We start from the raw sequence: 24,554 nt of genomic DNA on the forward strand, positions 1-24,554 counted from the left end.
ATGTTTATGGGACATATTGGAGTGCCAACAAAGAAGCTCGTCAAAAGTAATGCATGTTTTATATTATATTTCAGCATTTTGTGTAGCGCCTGCTATGCTAGCTCATTTGTTTACAACTGGTTCAGGTGGGTGCATGCTATCAGATAATAGCTTCTCATGCTTTCACCGAAAAGCATTTTAAAAATCTGACATGTTGGCTAGATTCACAACGAGTGTAGCTTTAATTGAGTACCCTGCATGTGTGATTTAATGAAAGTTTGAGTTTTATTTGAATTTGCCGCTATGCATTTCCCGAGGTTATTGGCCACTTGAGACGCTAGCGTCTCACTATCCCTAAGAGGTTTTAACCAAGTCAAATAATGCGAATGGATTCACGATTTGGAAAAGCATTATGGAACTACTAGGGCACTTTTCTATTACAGCAATACATGCAGACTGATTACTGCATCGGATCCCTCTCCCCTGTGCATCGCCTTCTCCCGCCTTTACAATCGGAGGTCCCTTTTAGGTAACAGGTTACAGGTCTGAATCTGGACCCACTCATCTGTGGAATCATGGGTTGCAGGGTTTTTCCAAATGGGTCCTATTCACAAAGAAAGAACATGGATTAACATTTTAATTTCACATGGTCTTACACAGGAGTTTAATAATTTACTTAAAAGTATAGAAAACAAGTAGCGGTGTTACTGGTAGCGGGGTTACTGAGAGTCTGAGAGGTTTCCATTGTGGCTTACTGCCTAATAGATAGTTCACAGAATTGGTTCCAAATATGCACTGACGGCATGGCCATGGTTTTCTGCCAATGTGTGGCATCCTTCCATAAGCTTATGTAGTAACTCCTTGTGTCTTCCATTGGTGTCTCCTTGTGAGAAGACAGTGTTGCAGAGCTGGTCTGAGTCTGCTGGGTCGGACTGGTTAGTTTGTACTATCATGACTCTGGGTGAGACCCAGATGTAGACGCGTGAGGCAGAAGGTTCAAGTCTCAGAGATTTATTGAGTACACAGGGAAAGGCCAAAGGCAGGTGGAGGCCAGGCAAGGGTTCACAATCCTGGTAAATAGTTGGCAGACGGAGACGGCAGGCAGGCTCAGGACAGACAAAAGGTCATAACCGGGGAGACTAGAACAAAAACCAGAAACAGGAAAAACCACGGAGAAAAACGCTGGCAAGACTTGACGGGACAAGACATACTGTTAGGTCCCTGAAAAAGGGCAGAAATAATCACGAGAGTGATAGGATCTTGTTTCCTCAATAGTAACTTTTAGTGCAATGATTTTACAAAAGTAACACGTTTTACATCGTTTTTAGGGTACAAGTCTTAGTCAAGTCACAACAGTATACTGTAATTCACTGAAACCGATACTAATTTCAATATAACTGTCAAGCACAAAGCTTTAACCTCTCTGAGCACGGAACCCGCTAGCGGGCTGAAATTCCACAACATACGGTGATCGCTACATAAATAGTCATCTTAAACATTCATGAAAATACAAGTGTGTCACATGTATCGAAAGGTTAGAATCTTGCTAATCCAACTACGTTGTCAGATTTGAAAAATGATTTACTGCGAAAGAATACGATGCGATTATCTGAGCATAGACCCCCATAAAAATCAACTATTTCAACCAGCACAGGCGTAACATAATCACAAACTGCATTAAAATAAATTGTTTACCTTTGACGATCTTAGTCTGTTTGCAATTCCAATGCTCATTGTTACACAATGGATGATCTTTTGTTTCATAAAATTCGTTTTTTATAGCCTAACACAAAACATTTTGTGAACCGCTTGTGTCGTGAATTCCGTCTCATTCCATTTTCGACGACACATTCCAGGTAAATAACCCACACAGAACGTGACTTTTCCAGTCATGCTTGGTTTCACTGCAATCAGCTAGTTTGTTTGAAACACAATCAAACCTGATGGGGCATTTCCCGGGACGTATTGACTGAAAGAAACCGATTTGAAGACAACAAGTCATGACATCATTGTGCACCAATGATTTGCCCGCTGTTTCGTTGATTGACTGTCTTTTAACCCAATGACCACTGATCGTCTTGAAATCTAGCTGGGTAGATAGCCAATGAGCTGAGCTAAACGAATATAGGTCATGTTTATGTGTTGCAAGACCAACCCATGTAGTAATTACGCACTGCATTGTTTGGTAAACGCGCAGATTCAGCTGTTTATATATCAATCATTTTGGCGACTAAGTCAGGGAAAGCTAAATCTAAGTCTAGATATACAGATGTACACACAATTTTAGAATAAATTGCTTGGGAAAGTGAGACAGAGATTGTTGTAGGACGATTCATTTAGCGATTGTGGAGGAATTGGAGAGGACATCGTTTTGGACTGGTAAGTTCTTATCATGCTAATGCCCTTGTTTGAAATTAATAATATAAAATATTATTTGTGATTTTTTTATTTATTTTAGAAGCAATATATAAACATGTAATGTCATTAAATGTGAGATGCGTGTGTCTGCCGCCCTTTTCTTACTGAACATTTTCTTTCACAGTGACACTGACTCCGAATGGCAGCCCCCAGGGCCAAGGTTTGCAGAAATGGATGTGCTTCAGGGACAAAAGGGAGGGGTCGCTGTGTTCTTTGCAAAATTAAGTCCCCCATAATCTGCGCCAGATGCTTGGTGAACCTCTGCTTTACAGCAGAAAGAGACTGCTATGGCACCTGGCATCAGCAGCACAATATTGTGTAGGGCTTTGGCAAGTGGGTAGGGTTATATCCTTCCTGTTTGGCCCTGTCCGGGGCTCTCATCGGATGGGGCCACAATGTCTCCTGACCCCCCCTGTCTCAGCCTCCAGTATTTATGCTGCAGTCGTTTATGTGTCAGGGGCTAGGGTCAGTTTGTTATATCTGGAGTAGTTCTTCTGTCTTATCCAGTGTCCTGTGTGAATTTAAGTATGCTCTCTCTAATTCTCTCTCGGAGGAGGACCTGAGCCCTAGGACCATGTGTCAGGACTACCTTGCATGATGACTCCTTGCTGTTCCCAGTTCACCTGGCCTTGCTGCTGTTCCAGTTTCAACTGTTCTGCCTGCTGCTATGGAACCCTAAACTTGTCATATTTACGCTTGAGGTGCTGTCCTGTTGCATCCTCTACAACTACTGTGATTATTATTATTTGACCCTGCTGGTCATCTATGAACGTTTTAAAATCTCGGTCATGTTCTGTTATCATCTCCACCCGGCACAGCCAGAAGAGGACTGGCCACCCCTCATAGCCTGGTTCCGCTCTAGGTTTCTTCCTAGGTTTTTGCCTTTCTAGGGAGTTTTTCCTAGCCACCGTGCTTCTACACCTGCATTGCTTGCTGTTTGGGGTTTTAGGCTGGGGCTATATACATTGATTTGATTTGATAGAGGACTGAGGGTCTTTCAAATATTGAAAGTGTGTAAATAGTTACCCATGTTAATTTGTCAATGTATATATATATATTTTTCATATTTTTGTAATCAATAATTATTTCATCCATTTTTTTTGGTATTTTGTATATAGTTATTTGTTTCAAAATGTATACCTTCACCAATTTGGCCACTTGGGTACATTTGGCCTACTTGTGTGGGACACCTGGGTGACTTCATGATAAATGTCATGGAGCACACTCATTTTGGAAGTTATCATTCAGAAACTTTGCACAAGTACTGGTGCCCTCTTATATGTTTCACTGAAATTGTTCCCATCATCCTATCTGAATGTTTGTTTTATCTTGTTCATTTTAAAGATGATACAAAAATAAAAATGTATGTTTTTTTCATTGTTTTACCTAAACCAGATCTATTGTGTTATATTCTCCTACATTCAATTCACATGTACACAAACTTCAGTGTTTTCTTTCAAATGGTACCAAGAATATGCATATCCTTGGTTCTGTGCCTGAGCTACAGGCTGTTAGATTTGGGTATGTCTTCAGGCGGAAATTGCACAAAGTAGGGGGAGCTGTCAGAGGTTAACACTTTTTTTGTTACTGGGTTATTCCATAGTTTCAACATCTTCACTATCATTCTACAATGTAGAAAATAGCAAAAAATTAAGAAAAACCCTTGAATGAGTAGGTGTGTCCAAACATCTGACTGGTAATGCACTGTCAGCATGCAGTCAAAAGCTACTAACCACGTTCAGTGCTAACTAGAGCTCTCTAATCATATTCTGATATTGACAGCGGATTCGTTTTAGTTTAGGCCTCCAACGGTTCAAATTGAATTAATTCCCCTTTAATTGTAGGACTCGGACATTTCACATTGGAATCATTCCTCTTTAATTGTATTTCACATTATTACATTGGATGTTAGGGCCACTGATTGAGATTGAAAATGTTTGCAGAAAATATGTGGGGTATAAATAAATATAAAAGTGTATTTTAATATATTTAAATTAAAATAGCATATTTGGAATACATACAATGGATAATTATGCATTGAAATATAGGTGACAAAACAGGTAAAGTAGAAATACATAGTTCTGTTTTTTTCAATCCTAAACAACTCTCATCATGCATAATTTTCACCTTATTTATTTACATATTTCAGTCTGTTGTGTACTTCACTCCAGCTCCAGCCAGCATTCTTCCATTCCTCATTGTGATGAACCATGCCTTTGTATATCTTCTTCAAGAACATACAATTGAAAAATACAGATGCATATGTTTATAAATGTAAGTTTAAATCGTACAGACAATGATTTACAAATCATACACATACATATCATACACAGTATACAAAGAAAAAAAACAATGATGTCAATAAGTTCCCTTTTAAGCATGTCAGTTGGGAGACGGTTATCCTAAGGGGTTGTGGTTGGAGTTGAAATTGCCATTTACATTGGAAGTCAGAAGTTTACAAACACTTTGGAGTCATTAAAACAATTTTTTCAACCACTCAATGAATTTCTTGTTAACAAACTATAGTTTTGGCAAGTCGGTTAGGATATCTACTTTGTGCATGACACAATCCATTTTTCCAACAATTGTTTACAGACAGATCATTTCACTGAATCACAATTCCAGTGGGTCAGAAGTTTACATACACTATGTTGACTGTGCCTTTAAACAGCTTGGAAAAATCCAGACAATTATGCCACGGCTTTAGAAGCTTTTCATAGGATAATTTACATAATTTGAGTCAATTGGAGGTGTACCAGTGGATGTATTTCAAGGCCTACCGTCAAACCCAGTGCCTCTTTGCTTAAAATCAAGGGAAAATCCAAATAAATCAGCCAAGACCTCACAAAAAAATTGTAGACCACCACAAGTCTGATTCATCCTTGGGAGCAATTTCCAAACGCCTGAAGTTACCACTTTCATCTGTACGAACAATAGTACGTAAGTATAAACACCATGGGACCACGCAGCCGTCATACTGCTCAGGAAGGAGAGTCATTCTGTCTCCTAGAGATGAACATACTTTGGTGTGAAAAGTGAAAATCAATCCCAGAACAACAGCAATGGACCTTGTGAAGATGCTGGAGAAAACAGGTACAAAAGTATCTATATCCACAGTAAAGCGAGTCCTATATCGACATAACCTGAAAGAAAGAAGCCACTGCTTCAAAACCACCATAAAAAAAAGCCAGACTAAGGTTTGCAACTGCACATGGGGACAAAGATCATACTTTTTGTAGAAATGTCCTCTGGTCTGATGAAACAAAAATATAACTGTTTGGCCATAATGACCATCGTTATGTTTGGAGGAAAAAGGGGGAGGTTTGAAAGCTGAAGAACACCATCCCAACCGTGAAGCACGGGGTGGCAGCATCATGTTGTGGGGGTGCTTTGATGCAGGAGGGACTGGTGCACTTCACTAAATAGATGGCTTCATGAGGGAGGAAAATTATGTGGATATATTGAAGCAACATCTCAAGACAGTCAGGAAGTTAAAGCTTGTCGCAAATAGGTTTTCCAAATGTACAATGACCGCAAGCATACTTCCAAAATCATGGAAAAATGGCTTAAGGACAACAAAGGCAATCCCAACAAAGTGAATCCCATTTGTGGGCAGAACTGAAAAGGCGTGTGCGAGCAAGGAGGCCTTACAACCTGACTCCGTTACACCAGCTCTGGTCAGGAGGAATGGGCCAAAATTTACTCAACTTATTGTGGAAAGCTTGTGGAAGGCTACCCAAAATATTTGACCCAAGTTAAAGAATTTAGAGGCAATGCTACCAAATACTAATTGAGTGTATGTAAACTTCTGACCCACTCGGAACACGATGAAAGAAATAAAAGCTTTATCTCTACTATTATTCTGACATTTCACATTTTTAAAATAAAGTGGTGATCCTAACTGACCTAAGACAAGGAATTTTTAAAAGGATTAAATGTCAGGAATTGTGAAAAACTGAGTTTAAATAACACATGGAATCATGTAGCAACAAAAAAAAGTGTTAAGCAAATCTAACAAATCAAACAAATCAAAATACATTTTATATTTGAGATTCTTCAAAGTAGCCAACATTTGCCTTGATGATGGCTTTGCACACTCTTTGCATTCCCTCAATCTGCTTTATGAGGAATGCTTTTCCAACAGCTTTGAAGGAGTTCCCACATATGCTGAGAACTTGTTGGCTGCTTTTCCTTCACTTTGCGGTCCAACCCAAACCATCTCGATTGGGTTGAGGTCGGAAGATTGTGGAGGCCAGGTCATCTAATGCAGCACTTCATCACTCTCCTTGGTCAAATAGCCCTTATACAGCCTGGAGGTGTGTTGGGTCATTGTCCTGTTGAAAAACAAATTATAGTCCCACAAAGCGCAAACCAGATGACGTATCGCTGCAGAATGCTGTGGTAGCCATGCTGGTTAAGTGTGATTTATTTATTCTAAATAAATCACTGGCAGTGTCACCAGCAAAGCACCCCCCACACCATCACACCTCCTCCTCCATGCTTCACGGTGTGAACGACACATGCAGAGATCATCCATTCACCTACTCTGCATCTCACAAAGACACAGCGGTTGGAACTTTTTGGATTTAGGACTATCAGACCAAAAGGACAGATTTCCACCAGTTGAATGTCCATTGCTCGTGTTTCTTGGCCCAAGCAAGTCTCTTCTTATTATTGGTGTCCTTTGGTAGTGGTTTCTTCGCAACAATCGACCACAAAGCCTGATTCACGCAGTTCTTAACATTTTCCGTATTGACTGACCTTCATGTCTTAAAGTAATGATGGACTGCCATTTCTCTTTGCTTATTTAAGCTGTTCTTGCCATAATATGGACTTGGTCTTTTACCAAATAGGGCTACCTTCTATATACCATCCCTACCTTGTCACAACACAACTGATAGGCTAAAATGCATTAACAAGGAAAGAAATTCCACAAATTTACTTTTACAAGGCACAACTACTTTAATTACTTTTTCATTGGCACGATAAACAAACTTAGGGATGACATGCCAGCAACAAATGCTGACACTACACTTCCAAGTATATCTGACCAAATTTTGAAAGACAAGAATTGTACTTTTGAATTCTGTAAAGTCAGTGTGGAAGAGGTGAAAAAATTGTTGTCTATCAACAATGACAACCCACTGGGGTCTGTGACAATCTGGATGGAAAATGACTGAGGATAATAGCAGACGATATTACCACATATTCAATTTAAGCCTACTAGAAATTGTGTGCCCTCAGTTCTGGAGGGAAGCTAAAGTAATTTTGCTACCCAAGAATAGTAAAGCCACATTTACTGGCTCAGCACACATATAGGGAACATTCAACAAGCATGGCACTTACACAAATGACAGATGATTGGCTGAGAGAAATTGATGCTATATATTTTTTTAATTAAATTTTAAAATTGCATCTTTATTTAACTAGGCAAGTCCGTAAAGAAAAATTCTTATTTACAATGATGGCCTACTCTGGCCAAGCATGGACAACGCTAGGCCAAGGAAGAACACCATTTATTATGGGGATCCATAATAAATACAAATACCTGTTAATTGAAATGCATTCCAGGTGAATGCATCAAGAAACTGGTTGAGAGTATGCCAAGATTGTGCAAAGCTGTCATCAAGGCAAAGGGTGGCTACTTTGAAGAATCTCAGATATAAAATGTATTTTGATTTGTAAAAAGAAAATTGGTTACTACATGATGCCATATGTGTTTTTTCATAGTGATGATATCTTCACTATTATTCTACAATGTGGAAAATAGTAAAAATGAATTAAAACCCTGGAATGAGTAGGTGTGTCCAAACTTTTGACTGATACTGTATAGTTTTGGTATAATGTGTATATTTAGGTTGTATATACAGGGCACATTTGTAAAAGAGACCTAGGACTCAATATGTCTTCCATGTTAAAATAAAGGTTAAATAAAATAACAGGATTCCTATTACCTTTTCGGAGATGCTTTTTGGATTCGGGCACAGGGCCAGGATTCATAAAGCCCTTCAGAGTAGGAGTTCTAATCTAGAATCAGGGGCTGTATCCACAAATCTATGCATGAAGCCATTTTAGTCATAACCCACTGGGCAAAAACTGGTTGAATCAATGTTGTTTCCACATCATTTCAACAAAGAAATGAGATGAAGTGGTCAACGTAAGGGAATTTTGTATTTTTTTTCACCCAACTCTTTTTCACCTAACCTAAATCCAATGACATGGTGCCATTTTTTGTTCAATTCAAGTTAGGTGACAACTCAACCAAAATTAAATCAAAACTAGATGTTGAATTGACGCCTGTGACCAGTGGGAAGAGTCCTACCTAGTCGACAGATATTTAGGAGATCATATGTGCGGTCCTAACTAGCTATACAGAAAATTGCTTTGGAGTTGATGAAAGAATGTTTTGATATTTTTATATAAGCAACCCATAAATTATCTAGAAGTACCTGCACCAGTATCTCTTGCATTTTTGAAAATAATTTCAAATTCATATTACTTGATGTACAGTGACATACACTGTGGGGGTCTGAAGTGTGCTATAGATTTCATAGACGGTGACACGTGATTGGTTATTCCCCCAATTTGCAATAATGTCAATGAGTGTCATGACTATATTTTCTTTGTGTAATTACCAGTTGAGATAAACTTTTATGAGTTGATTTTCGTCCTGGCTCAGAGTTTAAACCTACTCTGAGCTGGGATCTTTTTATTATTGTCTTAAAAACGGGTTTTAACAGGATTCCTAGGCCCTATTCTGGAACACTTTGTGGATAAGGCCCCAGGTCCCCCCTGTCCATGTTATCTCATTTATTATGATCCAAAAGGCTAGTGTTCCTAGAGCAGCACTCCTTTGAGACTAATGAATATTGGCCCAGATTTACTTAACTTAACTAACTTAACTATGATAAATGTATTTCAATGAAATACTATCTGTAGGGCTCATTTGAGGGCTCATTTACAACTGATAATCCCCCAGAAGTGTAAAAATAAATTACATCATTAGCATTCTCTCTGTTGAAATAGTATACATTTCAGATGTAAAAAAAATGAAGGATAAAAATGTCAAAACTCTTAAACGGATATTTCCATGATGGTGCATCGTCCAAGCATCCTCTCATAGAACCCCCGATATGGTGGCACCCAACATGATGGGAGAGGTGGGGGAGAGTCCTGTGCCCTGTGTGTGTGGGGGGGAACACGGTGAGAGAAAGTAGGACAACCAGATATGTGTGTTGGACTGTGATGAGCATTTCGACAAGGTGTTTGTGTGGGGCTGTGGTTGGGGTGAGGACGATGTATGTGTCTGGGGCTATGGTGAAGATGAGATGTGTGTGTAGGACTGTGCTGACAGTGAGGGAGAGTATAGGATATGTGTGGGTGGCTTTGGTGACGCTGAGAGAAAGGATTAGGTGTGTGGGGATGAGGTTTGTGTGTGGAGCTATGGTGAAGGAGAGGAGTGTGTGTGGAGCAATGGTGAAGATGGGGTGTGTGTGCGGGGCTATGATGAAGATGGGGTGTGTGTGCGGGGCTATGATGAAGATGGGGTGTGTGTGTGGGGCTATGATGAAGATGGGGTGTGTGTGTGGGGCTATGATGAAGATGAGGTGTGTGTGTGGGGCTATGATGGGGATGAGGTGTGTGTCTGGGGCTATGATGAAGATGAGGTGTGTGTGTGTGGCTATGATGTGTGTGTCTGGGGCTATGATGAAGATGAGGTGTGTGTGTGTGGCTATGATGGGGATGATGTGTGTGTCTGGGGCTATGCTGTAGAGGAGTTGTGTGTGTGGAGATGTGTTGAGCCAGAGGGAGTGAGTGTGGGAGATGGCATGGGGAGGGAGCTGGAGCATGAAGTCAGCAGAAGTACTCGTTGGGCTGACCCTCTATCTTTGCTGTGGCCTCAGAGTCCAGACTGGATCGGGCCGACAGCAGCCGGTTGGACTCCTCAGGGTTGAGTCTGGTCAGGTACTCACCCTCCAACCCTTTAGCCTTTGTTCCGGGGGACAGCGTCTCAAAAGTCACATACGAGTCCTGGATGTCCTTGGACTTCTTGCCCCAAATCTTCTGGATACGCCTCTTGAGCGCACCACAGCAGACGATTACGGTGAGTGGCACAGCAATGACACAAGCCACAGTAATCACGATGACGTTGATGAGCTTCTGGGTGCCAGCGGCACTGGCCGCCTCGTCGGTGGAGAAGATGACACACTGCTCCTTCTTGGGGATCAGGCCCCGGACACACACGCAGGCAATGTACTTAGTCTTGGGCACCAGGCCCTCGATGAAGACCCGATTCTGACCTGCTGCCACGTTGATCTTGCGCATGTCTCTTTCGCCGAAGACGGCATAGAGCACACTGAAGGCTGTGGTGTTCTTGGCCTTGGGCGCCCGCCAGTTCAGGGTGATGGTGTTCTCCGTATCGCCCAACACCTTGACCGAGCGAACTATCCGGTCCGGGTCATACTGGGCCTGGGCCAGGTTGCTCAGGTTGGTCTTCTCCAGCTCCAGGAGTCCGTCTGGACTGGGCAACTTGGCTGGTCCAGGGGTGGCTCTATCTGCCACACTTCCCACTACCACACCTTCAGGCTCAGGGCTGGAGTCCACAACAGCAGGTGGGGGTTGAGGGTTGGGGGTGGAAACCACTAACCTATCCACCAGTTTCTCCTGGTATGCTGCCTTCCCCATCCCGTTGGGTTTGTTGACTTTGTTTTTTTTTACAGTAGCAGCAACCACGCTGGTTTGGTTGTTGTTATTGTCGGGTTTTGGGGGAGCATCAGAGACAACCAGGGAGATGATGGTCTCTGCATTTCCAGCGTAGTTAGTGGCCTTGCAGACATACTTCCCTGAGTCACGGTAGGACACGGCTGGGAATTTGAGGATGGACCAGATAATGCCTTCCTTGGAGTTCTCCTGCTGGACTGTAGAGCAAGAGAAGAGACGAGACAAGTACACATTATTAGTCAGAGTAAAAAAATGTAAATACTAAAAAGTAATACAAAGACAGGGGAGATTCCCATTTAAAGTGTTTTTTAATGCAGGGGCCATATCCACAAAGCGTCTCAGAAAAGGTCCTAGGAATTCTGTTAAAACCTTTTAAGACAAACTCTGAATAATATCAATTTGTTAAAGTTTATCTCAGCTGGTAATCATGACAGTTTAAGGTACTACAAAGGAAAGATAGTGATGATGCTCATTGACATTGTTGCAATTTTGTTATTGTTTTTATTTAACCTTTATTTAACGAGACAAGTCAGTTGAAAACAAATTCTTCTTTTATAATGACGGCCTACCCCAGTCAAACCCGCCCCTAACCCACCAACGCTAGGCAGATTGTGCGCCGCCCTATGGGATTCCCAATCATGATACAGTCTGGGATCAAATCAGGGTCTTTAGTGACAGCACTGAGATCTTGCGCTGAGATCAAATCAAATCAAATTGTATTGGTCACATACATATGGTTAGCAGATGTTATTGCAAGTGTAGCAAAATGCTTGTGCTTCTAGTTCCGACAGTGGAGCAATATCTAACAAGTAATATCTAACAATTCCACAACAAATACCTAATACACACACATCTAAGTAAAGGAATGGAATAAGAATATATAAATATATGGATGAGCAATGTCAGAGCGGCATAGGCTAAGATGCAATAGATAGTAAATAATACAGTATTATATATATATATATATATTGTATTATTTACTATATGAGTTGAGTAATGCAATATACGTAAACATTATTAAAGTGGCACTATTAAAGTGACTACTGTTCCATTTATTAAAGTGGCCAATTATTTCAAGTCTGTATGTAGGCAGCAGCCTCTCTGTGCAGTGCCTTAGACCACTGTGCCACTCGGGAGCCCCAAATAAAGGGGAATAACTAATTGCGATGAGGCATTGTGTCACGCCCTGACCTTAGAAATCCTTTTTATGTCTCTATTTTGTTTTGGTCAGGGCGTGAGTTGGGGTGGGCATTCTATGTTTTCTATTTCTTTGTGTTTGGCTGGGTATGGTTCTCAATCAGGGACAGCTGTCTATCGTTGTCTTTGATTGTTAACCATACTTAGGTACCCTTTTCCCACCTGTGTGTGTGTGGGAGGTTGACATTCTTTATGGCACTTAGCCTTAAGCTTCATGGTTTTGTTATGTAGTGTGTATTGTTTTGTTCGGCGGCTTTTCTTAATTAAATAACATGTACGCTCACCACGCCGCACGTTGGTCCGCTCCTTCCAACAGCCGTGACAGAACCTCCCACCACCAAAGGAACAAGCAGCGTGGTGAAAGGGACTCCTGGACAGATGAGCAGCGCTATCTGGAGTATGAGACAACCTAGGAGGAGATAGAGGTGGTCGGTTGACCCAGGGAGAGTGCCGGAGCCCGCCTGGGATTCTCTAGAACAGTGCGAGTAGGGATACCGGAGAATGGTGTTGGCGACACGAAAATGGCTGGCAAGGAAGCCCGAGAGGCAGCCCCAAAAATGTTTTTTTTTTGGGGGCACACGGGGAGTGTGGCAGAGTCAGGTAGTAGACCTGAGCCAACTCCCCGTGCTTACCGTGGCGAGCATGGGACTGGTCAGGCCCTGTGCTATGGGGTGATGCTCATGGTGTCGAGGCAGAGCATTCACAGGCCGGTGTGCTCGGTGCCAGCGTCCCGCATTTGCCGGGTGGAAGCTGGCATCCAGCCAGAATGGGTGGGGCCAGCTCTGCGCTCGAGACTGCCAGTGCGCCTCCACGGCCCAGTGAATCTGGTGCCTCGGCCAAGCAAGAGGCCTCATGGATGTCTCCCCAGCCTGGTGAGTCCTGTGCCTGCTCCCAGAGCCAGAGTCGCCCTCCTGTCCGGTGCTGCCAGAGTCGCCCTCCTGTCCGGTGCTGCCAGAGTCGCCCTCCTGTCCGGTGCTGCCAGAGTCGCCCTCCTGTCCGGAGCTGCCAGAGTCAACCTCCTGTCCGGGGCCCGCTGTAAGGGTCCCCAGTCCGGGGTCAGCGGTGACGGTCCCCGTCCCATACCACGTCCACGTCCCATACCAGAGCCGCCACCGTGGATAGACGCCCTGACCCTGTCTACACTACCTGTGGATGTATTTCAAGGGACAGGAGGGCGACTCTGGCCTCGCCGGACAGGAGGGCGGACCTACCTTCAGACTCTTTGCTTGACATCATGGGAAAATCCAAAGAAATCAGCCAAGACCTCAGAAAAAATTGTACACCTACACAAGGAGAAATGTTCTCTGGTCTGATGAAACAAAAATAGAACTGTTTGGCCATAATGACCATCATTATGTTTGGAGGAAAAAGGGGGAGGATTGCAAGCAGAAGAACACCATCCCAACCGTGAAGCACGGGGGTGGCAGCATCATGTTGTGGGGTGCTTTACTGTGGGAGGGACTGATGCAATTCACAAAATAGATGGCATGATGAGGGAGGAAAATTATGTGGATATATTGAAGCAACATCTCAAGACATCAGTGAGGAAGTTAAAGCTTGGTCGCAAATGGATCTTCCAAATGAACAATGACCCCAAGCATAGTTCCAAAGTTGTGGCAAAATGACTTAACTTCTTATGGTATAGGGGACGCTTGTGTCCCACTTGGCCAAAAAAACAGGGAAAATGCAGCGCAGCAAATTCAAATAAATTGATATAAAAATCCAACTTTAATTAAATCACACATGTAAGATACTCAATTAAAGCTGTACTCGTTGTGGATCCAGCCAACATGTCTGATTTTTAAAAGGCTTTTCGGCGAAAGCATAAAAAGCTATTATCTGATGATAGCACAACAGTAAAAAAAAAAGAGGGTAGCATATTTCAACCCTGCAGTTGCTACACAAAACGCAGATATAAAACATTTCTTACCTTTGACGAGCTTCTTTTGTTTGCACTCCAATACCTCTCATAAACATCACAATTGGTCCTTTTGTTCGATTAATTCCGTCCATATATATCCAAAATGTCAATTTATTTGACGCGTTTGATCCAGAAAAACCCAGCTTCCAAAATGCGCAAAGTCACTACAAAATATTTCAAAAGAATTGCCTATAAACTATGCCAAAATATTTCAAACTACTTTTGTAATACAACTTTAGGTATTTTTAAACGTTACTAATCGATCAAATTGAAGACGGCTCTATCTGTTTTCATTAGAGGACGAGAGGAAACTAACGCTAATTTAAGTCTTGGCCAACTCTCAACAGCATTACCCTTTTCCAGGATGGCCCTACTTCTTCATTGCACAAATGAATAACCTCAACCAAAATGCAATGACTGGTGACATCCAGTGGAAGTGGTAGGAACTGAAAACAAGTTCCTAAGAAATATCGTTTGCCAATGAGAAATCAGTGAACAGACAGAGACCTAAAAAAAAAAAAGATTCTGAACGGTTAGTCCTCAGGGTTTTGCCTGCTACATAAATTCTGTTATACTCACAGACATGATTCAAACAGTTTTAGAAACGTCAGAGTGTTTTCTATCCAAATCTACTAATAATATGCATATCTTATATTCTTGGCATGAGTGTAGCAGGAAGTTGAAATTGGGCACGCTATTTATCCAAAAGTGAAAATGCTGCCCCATATACCTTAATAAGAATTTAAGGACAACAAAGTCAAGGTATTGGAGTGGCCATTACAAAGCCCTGACCTCAATCCCAAAGAAAATGTGTGGGCAGAACTGAAAAAGCGTGTGCGAGCAAGGAGGCCTAAAACCTGACTGCGTGCGTTACACCAGCTCTGTCACGAGGAATGGGCCAAAATTCACCCAACTTTTTGTGGGAAGCTTATGGAAGACTATACGAAACGTTTGACCCATGTTAAACAATTTAATGGCAATGCTACCAAATACTAATTGAGTGCATGTAAACTTCTGACCCACTGGGAATGTGATGAAATAAATAAAAGCGAAAATAAATAATTCTCTACTCTTATTCTTATTCTATACATTTCACATTCTTAAAACAAAGTGGTGATTCTAACTGACCTAAGACAGGAAATTCTTATTAGGATTAAATGTCAGGAATTGTGAAAAACTGAGTTTAAATGTATTTGGCTAAGGTGTATTTAAACTTCCGACTTCAACTGCGCGTGTATCGCCAGCTGAATACATTACAAATGGTTAAGAAATCTACCACTCTATAGACCAAGCAGACTAAGACGTGAACCGGATGTTGCAAAATGGTTTAAAACTACAACTCTACCAAAGGACAAGACTAGAGGACGTGAGGACCCTGGTCCCCACGTTGAAATGGTTACCACTTTGTATACCAAGCAGACTGAGGTATAAGCCGAATGTTGCAAAATGGTTATAAACTCTGAAACTATCGATCACTACAGAAGAAGCAAATCCTAGACATCGCGTTATCAGTCTGCAGATGAAAACGTACGTAGCCTAGGATGAGAACACCAACAACCTCTGAAGCATTCTAACGGGATGAACTCAAAAGAACTACTGTACAGGTTATGTCGAAGTATCTATTCTTACCACTACCATGAGCAGGAGCTCTACCTAAGGATATGTTGATCTCTGGTGGCCGAACCAGAGTCGTACACCCAACAACTCTGTGACCAAAGGATTTGGAGGATCAAGGACAGCTCAATCGTGAATGTATAAATTGCATTCCTTTTTCCGAATGAGCGGTTATTAGAGTGCTTAAGATGTTTTATTTTCATGAGCGTAGCCTCCCATAGTCCGATAGTGTTTCTCCTTTGTCTCCCTTTTCCTCCCCCTCCTCTCTCTGAAATCTCCACCGTGTATAACCAAACTGTTCTGTTAATCTTCGAGAGACTATTTACTGTATTATGTTAGTGTGTATTTTGTAATTGTTTAATTAGTTGGTAAATAAATAATTGAGCCAATTTGTGTATTGCTGATTCATCAATAAAGTGCAGACTACAGGAAATTACGAGGTTCAGAATGACTGATGAGGTAATAATACATTAATACACTGTAATCGATAAGATATGAAAATATCTGAAGAGAGTTAAATTCGGGAAATAATAACACTTTAAACAACATTTTCCCATGGTGCCCCGACTTCCTAGTTAATTAATGTGTACATGATTAATTTAATCACATAATAATTACACATGGAGAATTTATTTGATAATATAACAGTCTTCACTTTAATGATAGTCACGTCATGACAATGATATATGATAAACAGAGTAGCAGCAGTGTATATGATGATTGTATGCGAGTCAGTATAAATGTATGTGAATATTATGTGTGTGTTAGATAATGATGGAGTGAGTGTTTGTCTGTGTGTGTTGTTGTGTCAGTTTGTGTGAGTGTGTAGGGCCCTATGAGTGTGTATAGAGACAGAGCAAAAAAATAAAAAGAAATACAAGATTCAACTCAGATCGTCCGTGTAGCCAGTTGTTCGCTATTTAGTTAGCCATTTAGTAGTCTTATGGCTTGTGGATAGAAGCTCTTCAGGAGCCTTTTGGTGTCAGACTTGATGCACCGGTACCGGTTGCCATACGGAAGCAGACTTCCCTGGATGGCAGGGAGTTTAAGCCCAGTGATGTACTGGGCTGTCTGCACCACCCTCTGTAGCACGATGTGATTGAGGGCGGTGCTATTGCCATACCAAGCATGGGTGCAGCAGGAAAAAAATGCTCTAAATGATACCGCCGCAAAACCTTTTTAACCTCCTGAGGGGTAAAAGGTGCTGTCTCGCCTTCTTCACAACCGTACACTTGTGTGTGGATCATTTTAAGTTGATATGCATAAAAATGACTTCATAATGAGATGATACATTAGTGCATTATCACTTCACTACCTACAACATATTTAGCTGGCTAGCAAAAAAAGCTTAAAAAAGGCTTTTACTGCATTTTGCCTTTGTAGGGCAGTATGCATCACTGCTTATTTTAGTAAGATTTATGAATTCAAGAAGCTAGGACTACTAGCTAGCTAGCTACATTGATTAGCTAGGTTCACAATGTAAACAAAAGCAACTTGTGCAATTAGAGGATAATTTAGTACAAACACTAGCAACAATTGAATGAGCATTTGAAAAACACTGGACAAAATATATTGTAGTGATGCATAATCGATGGATATGGTACAGTACAGTAGAAAATATAATAAATATGCTCTTCCCCCGTGCTCCTCTCCGCTCTCAAAACAACGTGCTCTGTGCAGCAGGTAGAACAGCACATTGATACGACGCTGATGGCAAAGAAATGCAACGTGTGTAGTGGAGCTAAAGCGTTATAGTGGAGCTGAAGTGTTACAGTCACACTGACAGAGAGAGGAAGGAAGAGAAGCAAACATACACAAATCCCTTGCTGACTCACCTGTCCCGTTCAGGGCTTTCCCTTCCGCCCTGCGCCAGGCCAGATCCGGGCTGGGCACGCCAATGGTCCCGCAGCGCAGCAGCACGTTGTTTCCCACGGCGCTGCGGACGTGTGCCACCGCTGTGTGGACGCGTGGCGCCTGGCACCTCCGCAGCTCGGCATCGCTGAACAGAACACCTGACAGGCTCTCGGGAGCTGCACAGCGGAGGCGTGTGTCGATTAATGCCACAGAGAACGTTGGCAACTTCTGGAACTGGACCAGGTCATACAGGCGGCAGTCACACAGCCAGGGGTTGTCATGGAGACCTGGATGGTTCAAGGTCAACTCATTAAATCACATGGCAAAATAAAATTGAACTCTGAATTCTGTGATGAATAAAATAAAAAAGGATACTAATGGGGATTGGTGGGGTCAGAGGAGAACGTAAGAGTTACAGTATGAAGTGGGGTACACGATATAAGAAGGGCCCAGAGTTTTTCCTGGTTAGGTCATGAAAAACTCCTTGGCCTGGTCTGTTTACAAACACATTGTGAATGAAAGGAATGACAGTGTCTCTCTGGTTACACATATGGCTACAGATGACTGCTGTGGATGTCTGTGTGAGGATTACTTACATTCTAGAATAAACTACAATGACGGGTGTGGTGATGACAACGATAATGACGACGGCGACGATGATGGTTAAATTGGGATTTAGGCAGTTATTGAACAATATTCAGATCATGTTGGCTTTTTCAGAAGATTTAGGAACTTAGCACACACATTTGTCTTTATCTCTTTTTTTCTCATTTTCGAGGGATTTTTCAATCAATCAACAACTCTTGAGTGACTAAAATAGATGTAGTTTACTTAAGTCATTTTTTTTTTAACTCAAGTGTTTTTAGGATCGGTAAGTTGACTGAGAACACATTCTCATTCACAGCAACAACCTGGGGAATAGTTACAGGGGAGATGAATGAGCCAAATGGAAGCTGGGGATGATTAGTTGGCCAGTTTGGAAATGTAGCCAGGACACCAGAGCTAACACCCCTACTCTTACAATGAGTGCCATGGGATCTTTAGAGATAACAGAAAGTCAGGACACCAGTTTAACATCCCATTCAAAAGAAGACACCCTACACAGGGAAATGCTCCCAATCACTGCCCTGGGGTATTAGATTTTTCTTTTGACCAGTGGAAAGAGTACCTTCTACTGGCCCTCCAACACCACTTACCAGCAGCATCTGGTCTCCCATCCAGGGACCAACTAGGTCCAACCATGCTTAGCTTTAGAGGCAAGCCAGCAGTGGTATGCTGCTGGCCAACGATGATGACAATGATGATGACAACGATAATGACGACGGCGATGATGATGGTTAAATTGAGATTTAGGGAGTGATTTCACAATACTCAGATCATGTTGACTTTTTCAGAGGATTTGGAAACATATCACACATTCGTTTGTATACAGTATCTCCTTTTTTCTCCATTTCGAGGGATTTTTCAACCAACAACTCTGAGTGACTGAAAAAGATGTGGCTTACTTTACTTAAGCAATTATTTATGATGGAAAACATGCCTGATCTGAATGTATGATTGTCTTGTGGTTTTATATTAGGGATGACTTCTAGCCACATCTTCCTTGTAAATGAGAGTGCATCTCAACGGTACATGCGATCACCTGGTAAATTGTGAGGAAAAAAAGGAAAAATGAAAATAAATGTTAACAAATCTCTCTCCCTTACCAAGTATAATTTTGGAGTTCTCTTGGCCCTGCACAGGTTTAACTGTTAGCCAGGTGGCGAGCACCTCAGCTGGAACAGTCAGAAGGTTGTTGCTGGACAGATCCAGGTAGGTCAGGTTTTTTAAATAAATTGTGGCGTCTGCGGGAACTGAGGTCAACTGGTTGTTGTGCAAGTCGAGCAGCGTGAGGCTGGACATATCCATAAGAGACTCCCAGGGGAACGCGGTGAGGGCATTCCCATCCAGTCGCAGCTCCTCCAGATTTAGCATCCCGCGGAAACTGTCCGGCTTGAGAGAGGACAGCACATTGAAGGACATCCAGAGGAACTCCAGATTGGGGAGGTAACTGAAGGCTTCGCTCGGGATACGATGGATGGCTGTTTTCTCGATTCGCAGCTTGGACGTGTCCACGGGGAAACTGGCAGGCACAATGGAGATCTCTGGGTCATTGCAAATTACACTCCTGAGGAAACAACGGGATGGGTTATACCTAGGCTTATGTTGTTTCAATAAAACATGTGGGAGGAAAGGAACACAAATATTATTATTATTTGAACTTTTTGTAAAAAGAAACAGACATTTTTGGTGTGAATTATTTATGTGAAATGTCAAATTGGGTTTTCATACAGGCTATGTGCCAATTATAGTAAATTAATTCAAAAGCCTACATGTAGGACCTACCACTCTCACTATAAACTCAACTCAGAGAGATTGTCAGAGATAGAGAGTTGGTCAACGTGCCTTTGCAAGATAATCCTGCATTAAATCAAATTGGACATCATGCACTCCCAATAATTTACTTTGTCCACATGCTGATTTCGCAGTGAAGGTCCAACATCTGTAATCGTGCGAGAAAAGTCTCTTAAATTAAACGGAATGCGTCTGCACAAACAAATAAAAACATGCACATTAAGCGATACATTGGTTGATTTTGTCATTAGTTTCTTCTACTCACCTGGCCATAGATCCATCACTTAGGTTGTGAAAAAAACAGCTACACTGTGACGGGCACGCGCTCACCGAGGAGGGTAGCGCACCTGTCGCCAGGTAGAGTCCCAAGACGAATGCGAGGAACATTTTGGCCCACTTTTATGCGTGCACTGCACAGCTAGCCTGCATGCACCCAGTCAGCACCCACTGAAGCCAAACAGACTTGCGTTTGTCATTTACTGAAATATCATTTGCACGGTTTTGTCCCACGGCTTCGCTGTCCCATAGCGATCAGACTGCTATGAGTCCCGAGATAAGAAGGATAGACAAGGATTAGCGAAAGGACTGCAGTCTTTTCATCTGGATGCATATTTCATCCTGGAATCCGATAGGCTGCGCAGAGACGTCCCTATTTATGATCACACAAAATACATCCGAAATGGTCATAATCCACTGTGATATTGTTTGTCTTTTTTCTCCCCCACAAATTCAGTTTGTTCATTTGACCCTGCCGTGACTGGTTGTTGGGCTGCGCTGGTTTTGCCAAGGTGTGGCACCGTGGTAAAATTGGTTTGAGATTCGAAGTTGGTCAGACATTCGGACGTTTAAACTTCAACAGCTCGCAAACGACTTGACCTACATAACTCAGGTTAGGCTCTTTATGAAAGAAAAAAGGTGTACAGTATTGCACAGGTTTTATTTGACCGATTCCGACCCTAGTTTCACAATCAAAAGGCCGTTGGATTATGAAACTGGGTTCGGATTTGACGTGAAAACTAACATTTAGGGACCATCAACAAAGTGCATGATCACAATATACAAATTGCAATATCTCCTCAACCGCGTCATTTAGCAACCTCAATTCAACTGTAAATTATTCCTCACATAGAGCACACTCTTTGGTTTTCTCATAAAATGATTAAATTAAATATATATATATATATTTATAAAAAACACTTACAATTAAATATCTGGTTGATCACATGACCTAGACACCTCAAAACAATGTTGTAGTATTGTTCAAAGAGACACACAAAGTATGCCCTTTGGTCTCATTAAGTGCTTACACTCCAATGGCTCACGTGACTTAGCAACCTCATTTTAACTGCCCATTATTCCTTGAATAGAGACATTTTGCACTCTCTTTAGTTCTCATATAATTATATCTTTTCTTTATATATACATACAGTTGAAGTCGGAAGTTTACATACACTTAGGTTGGAGTCATTAAAACTTGTTTTGCAACCACCCCACACATTTCTTGATAACAAACTAGTTTTGGCAAGTCGATTAGGACATCTACTAATTGTTGTAATTTTTACAACAATTGTTTACAGACAGATCATTTCAGATATAATTAATTGTATCACAATTCCAGTGGGTCAGAAGTTTACATACACTAAGTTGACTGTGCCTTTAAACAGCTCGAAATTTTTCAGAAAATTATGTCATGGCTTTAGAAGCTTCTGATGGCTGGCTAATCTGGCTAATTTACATCATCTGGCTAATCTGGCTAATTTACATCATTTGAGTTAATTGGAGGTGTACCTGTGGGTGTATTTCAAAGCCTACCTTGAAACTCAGTGCCTCTTTGCTTGACATCAAAGGCAAATCCAAAGAAATCAGCCAAAAAATTGTAGCCCTCCACAAGTCTGGTTCATCCTTGGGAGCAATTTCCAAACACCTGAAGGTATTACGTTCATCTGTACAAACAATAGTACGCAAGTATAAACACCATGGGATCATGCAGTCGTCATATCGTTCAGGAAGGAGACACGTCCTGTCTCCTAGAGATGAAGGTACTTTGGTGCGAAAAGTGCAAATCAATCCCAGAACAACAGAAACGGGTCTTATGAAGATGCTGGTGGAAACAGGTACAAAGGTATCTATATCCACAGTAAAATGAGTCCTATATTGACATAACCTGCAAGGCCGTTCAGCAAGGAAGAAACCACTGCTCCAAAACCACCATTAAAAGCCAGACTAAGGTTTGCAACGGTACATGGGGACAAAGATTGTACTTTTAGGATAAATGACCTCTGGTCTGATGAAACAAAAATAGAACTGTTTGGCCATAACGACCATCTTTATGTTTGGAGGAAAAAGGGGGATGCTTGCAAGCCTAAGAACACCATCCCAACCTTGAAGTTCCGGGGTTGGCAGCCATGTGTTGTGGGGGTGCTTTGCTGCAGGAGAGGCTGGTGCACTTCACAAAATAGATGGCATCATGAGGGAGGAAAATGATGTGGATATATTAAAGCAACATCTCAAGACATCAGTTAAAGCTTGGTTGCAAATAGATCTTCCAAATTAACAATGACCCCAAGCATACTTCCAAAGTTGTGGTCCTTCTGTGGCTCAGTTGGTAGAGCATGGCGCTTGTAACGCCAGGGTAGTGGGTTCGATTCCCGGGACCACCCATACGTAGAATGTATGCACACATGACTGTAAGTCGCTTTGGATAAAAGCGTCAGCTAAATGGCATATATTATTATATATTATTGTGACAAAATGGCTTAAGGACAATAAAGTCAAGGTATTGGAGTGGCCACCACAAAGCCGTGACCTCAATCCCATCGAAAATTTGTGGGCAGAACTGAAAAAGTGTGTGCGATCAAGGAGGCCTACAAACCTGATTCAGTTACATCAGCTCTGTCAGGAGGAATGGCCCAAAATTCACCCAAATTATTGTGGGAAGCTTGTGGAAGGCTACCCGAAACGTTTTACCCAAGTTGAACAATTTAGATGCAATGCCACCAAATAATAATTGAGTGTATGTGATGAAATAAATAAAGATGAAATAAATCACTCTACTATTATTCTGACATTTCACAGGGAGTTTTTACTAGGATTAAATGTCAGGAATTGTGAAAAACTTCATTTAAATGTATTTGGCTAAGGTGTATGTAAACTTCAACTGTTCTCATTCCATGGTTTTTCTTTAGTTGTATTATTTTCTAATAGTGAAGACATAGAAATGACACATATGGACACAAGTGGGGCGGCAGGGTAGCCTAGTGGTTAGAGCGTTGGACTAGTAAACGAAAGGTTGCAAGTTCAAATCCCCAAGCTGACAAGGTACAAATCTGTCGTTCTGCCCCTGAACAGGCAGTTAACCCACTGTTCCTAGGCCGTCATTGAAAATAAGAATTTGTTCTTAACTGACTTGCCTAGTAAAATAAAGGTAAAATAAAAAAAATATATTAAAAAAAGTAGTAACCAAAACAAAGTAGCCACCCTTTGCCTCGATGACAGCTTTGCACTCTCTAGGCATTATCTCAACCAGCTTCATTAGGACGTCTATGACCGAACACATGTCCAGGCTGTTTAAGGGCTATTTCATCAAGAAGGAGAGTGATGGAGTGCTGCATCAGATGACCTGGCCCCCACAATCACCCAACCTCAACCTAATTGAGATGGTTTGTGATTAGTTGGACTGCAGAGGGAAAGAAAAGCAGCCAACAGGTGCTCAGCATATGTGGAAACTCCCTCAAGACTGTTGGAAAAGCATTCCAGGTGAAGAATGCTGAGAGTGTGCAAAGCTGTCATCATGGTAAAGGAATAATCCAAAATGACATGTTTAACACTTTTTTGGTCACTAAATGTTATTTCATAGTGTTGATGTCTTCACTATTGTTCTATCATGTAGGAAATAGTAAAAATAAAGAAAAACTCTTGAATGAGTAGGTGTGTCCAAATTTTTGACTTGTAATGTACAGTGCATTCAGAAACTATTCAGACCCCTTGACTTTTTCCACATTTTGTTACATTGTTAGTACTTCCGGGTTGGAGCGAGCGGTCGCATCCGCACTTCGGTCCGCAGGTAGTATAACTTTTCATTACATTTCATTATAGTACAACGGTTTGATTTGTCTAATCTTAGCAATTTCTTCTTAGCTAGCTACATAGCCGTCTTTGTATCAAAGATAATTGCGTAATTATCGTATTTCGTCATCCTAACGTAGTCTACACTGCTATCTGCCCAGCAGCTAGCCAGCTAGCAAACGTCCACCGTCTACCGAATAGCAGCACTGTAGAAACTATTACACTCAACTGAACGACTTGATTAGTGTAGTGTTAGCTAGCTACATAGTTGTCTTTGCTGTCTTCGTATCCAATATAATTGTGTAGTTTAGAGTGTGTAGTCTTAGAGTGATTATCTTAATTTACCGAGGTTAGCTAGCCAGCTATTTGTCGTCCTTAACGTAGGAGACAC

At 41.6% G+C, this 24,554-nt stretch overlaps 1 protein-coding gene across 1 annotated transcript; it reads right to left on the reverse strand.

The window, feature by feature from the left end:
- Positions 1–10,057: 10,057 nt before the first annotated feature.
- LOC118368932 (leucine-rich repeat, immunoglobulin-like domain and transmembrane domain-containing protein 1) lies at positions 10,058–20,818 on the reverse strand. Its single transcript, XM_035753432.2, has 4 exons — positions 20,364–20,818; positions 19,411–19,871; positions 17,686–17,991; positions 10,058–11,315 (listed from the first exon to the last, which is right to left on the reverse strand). Exons 1-4 carry the CDS (start codon positions 20,483–20,485, stop codon positions 10,252–10,254), a joined length of 1,953 nt encoding a protein of 650 aa, XP_035609325.1. The 5' UTR covers positions 20,486–20,818; the 3' UTR covers positions 10,058–10,251.
- Positions 20,819–24,554: the final 3,736 nt, after the last annotated feature.

The sequence above is a fragment of the Oncorhynchus keta genome, chromosome 3 (genome assembly GCF_023373465.1).
Source record: "Oncorhynchus keta strain PuntledgeMale-10-30-2019 chromosome 3, Oket_V2, whole genome shotgun sequence".
NCBI lineage: Eukaryota > Metazoa > Chordata > Actinopteri > Salmoniformes > Salmonidae > Oncorhynchus > Oncorhynchus keta.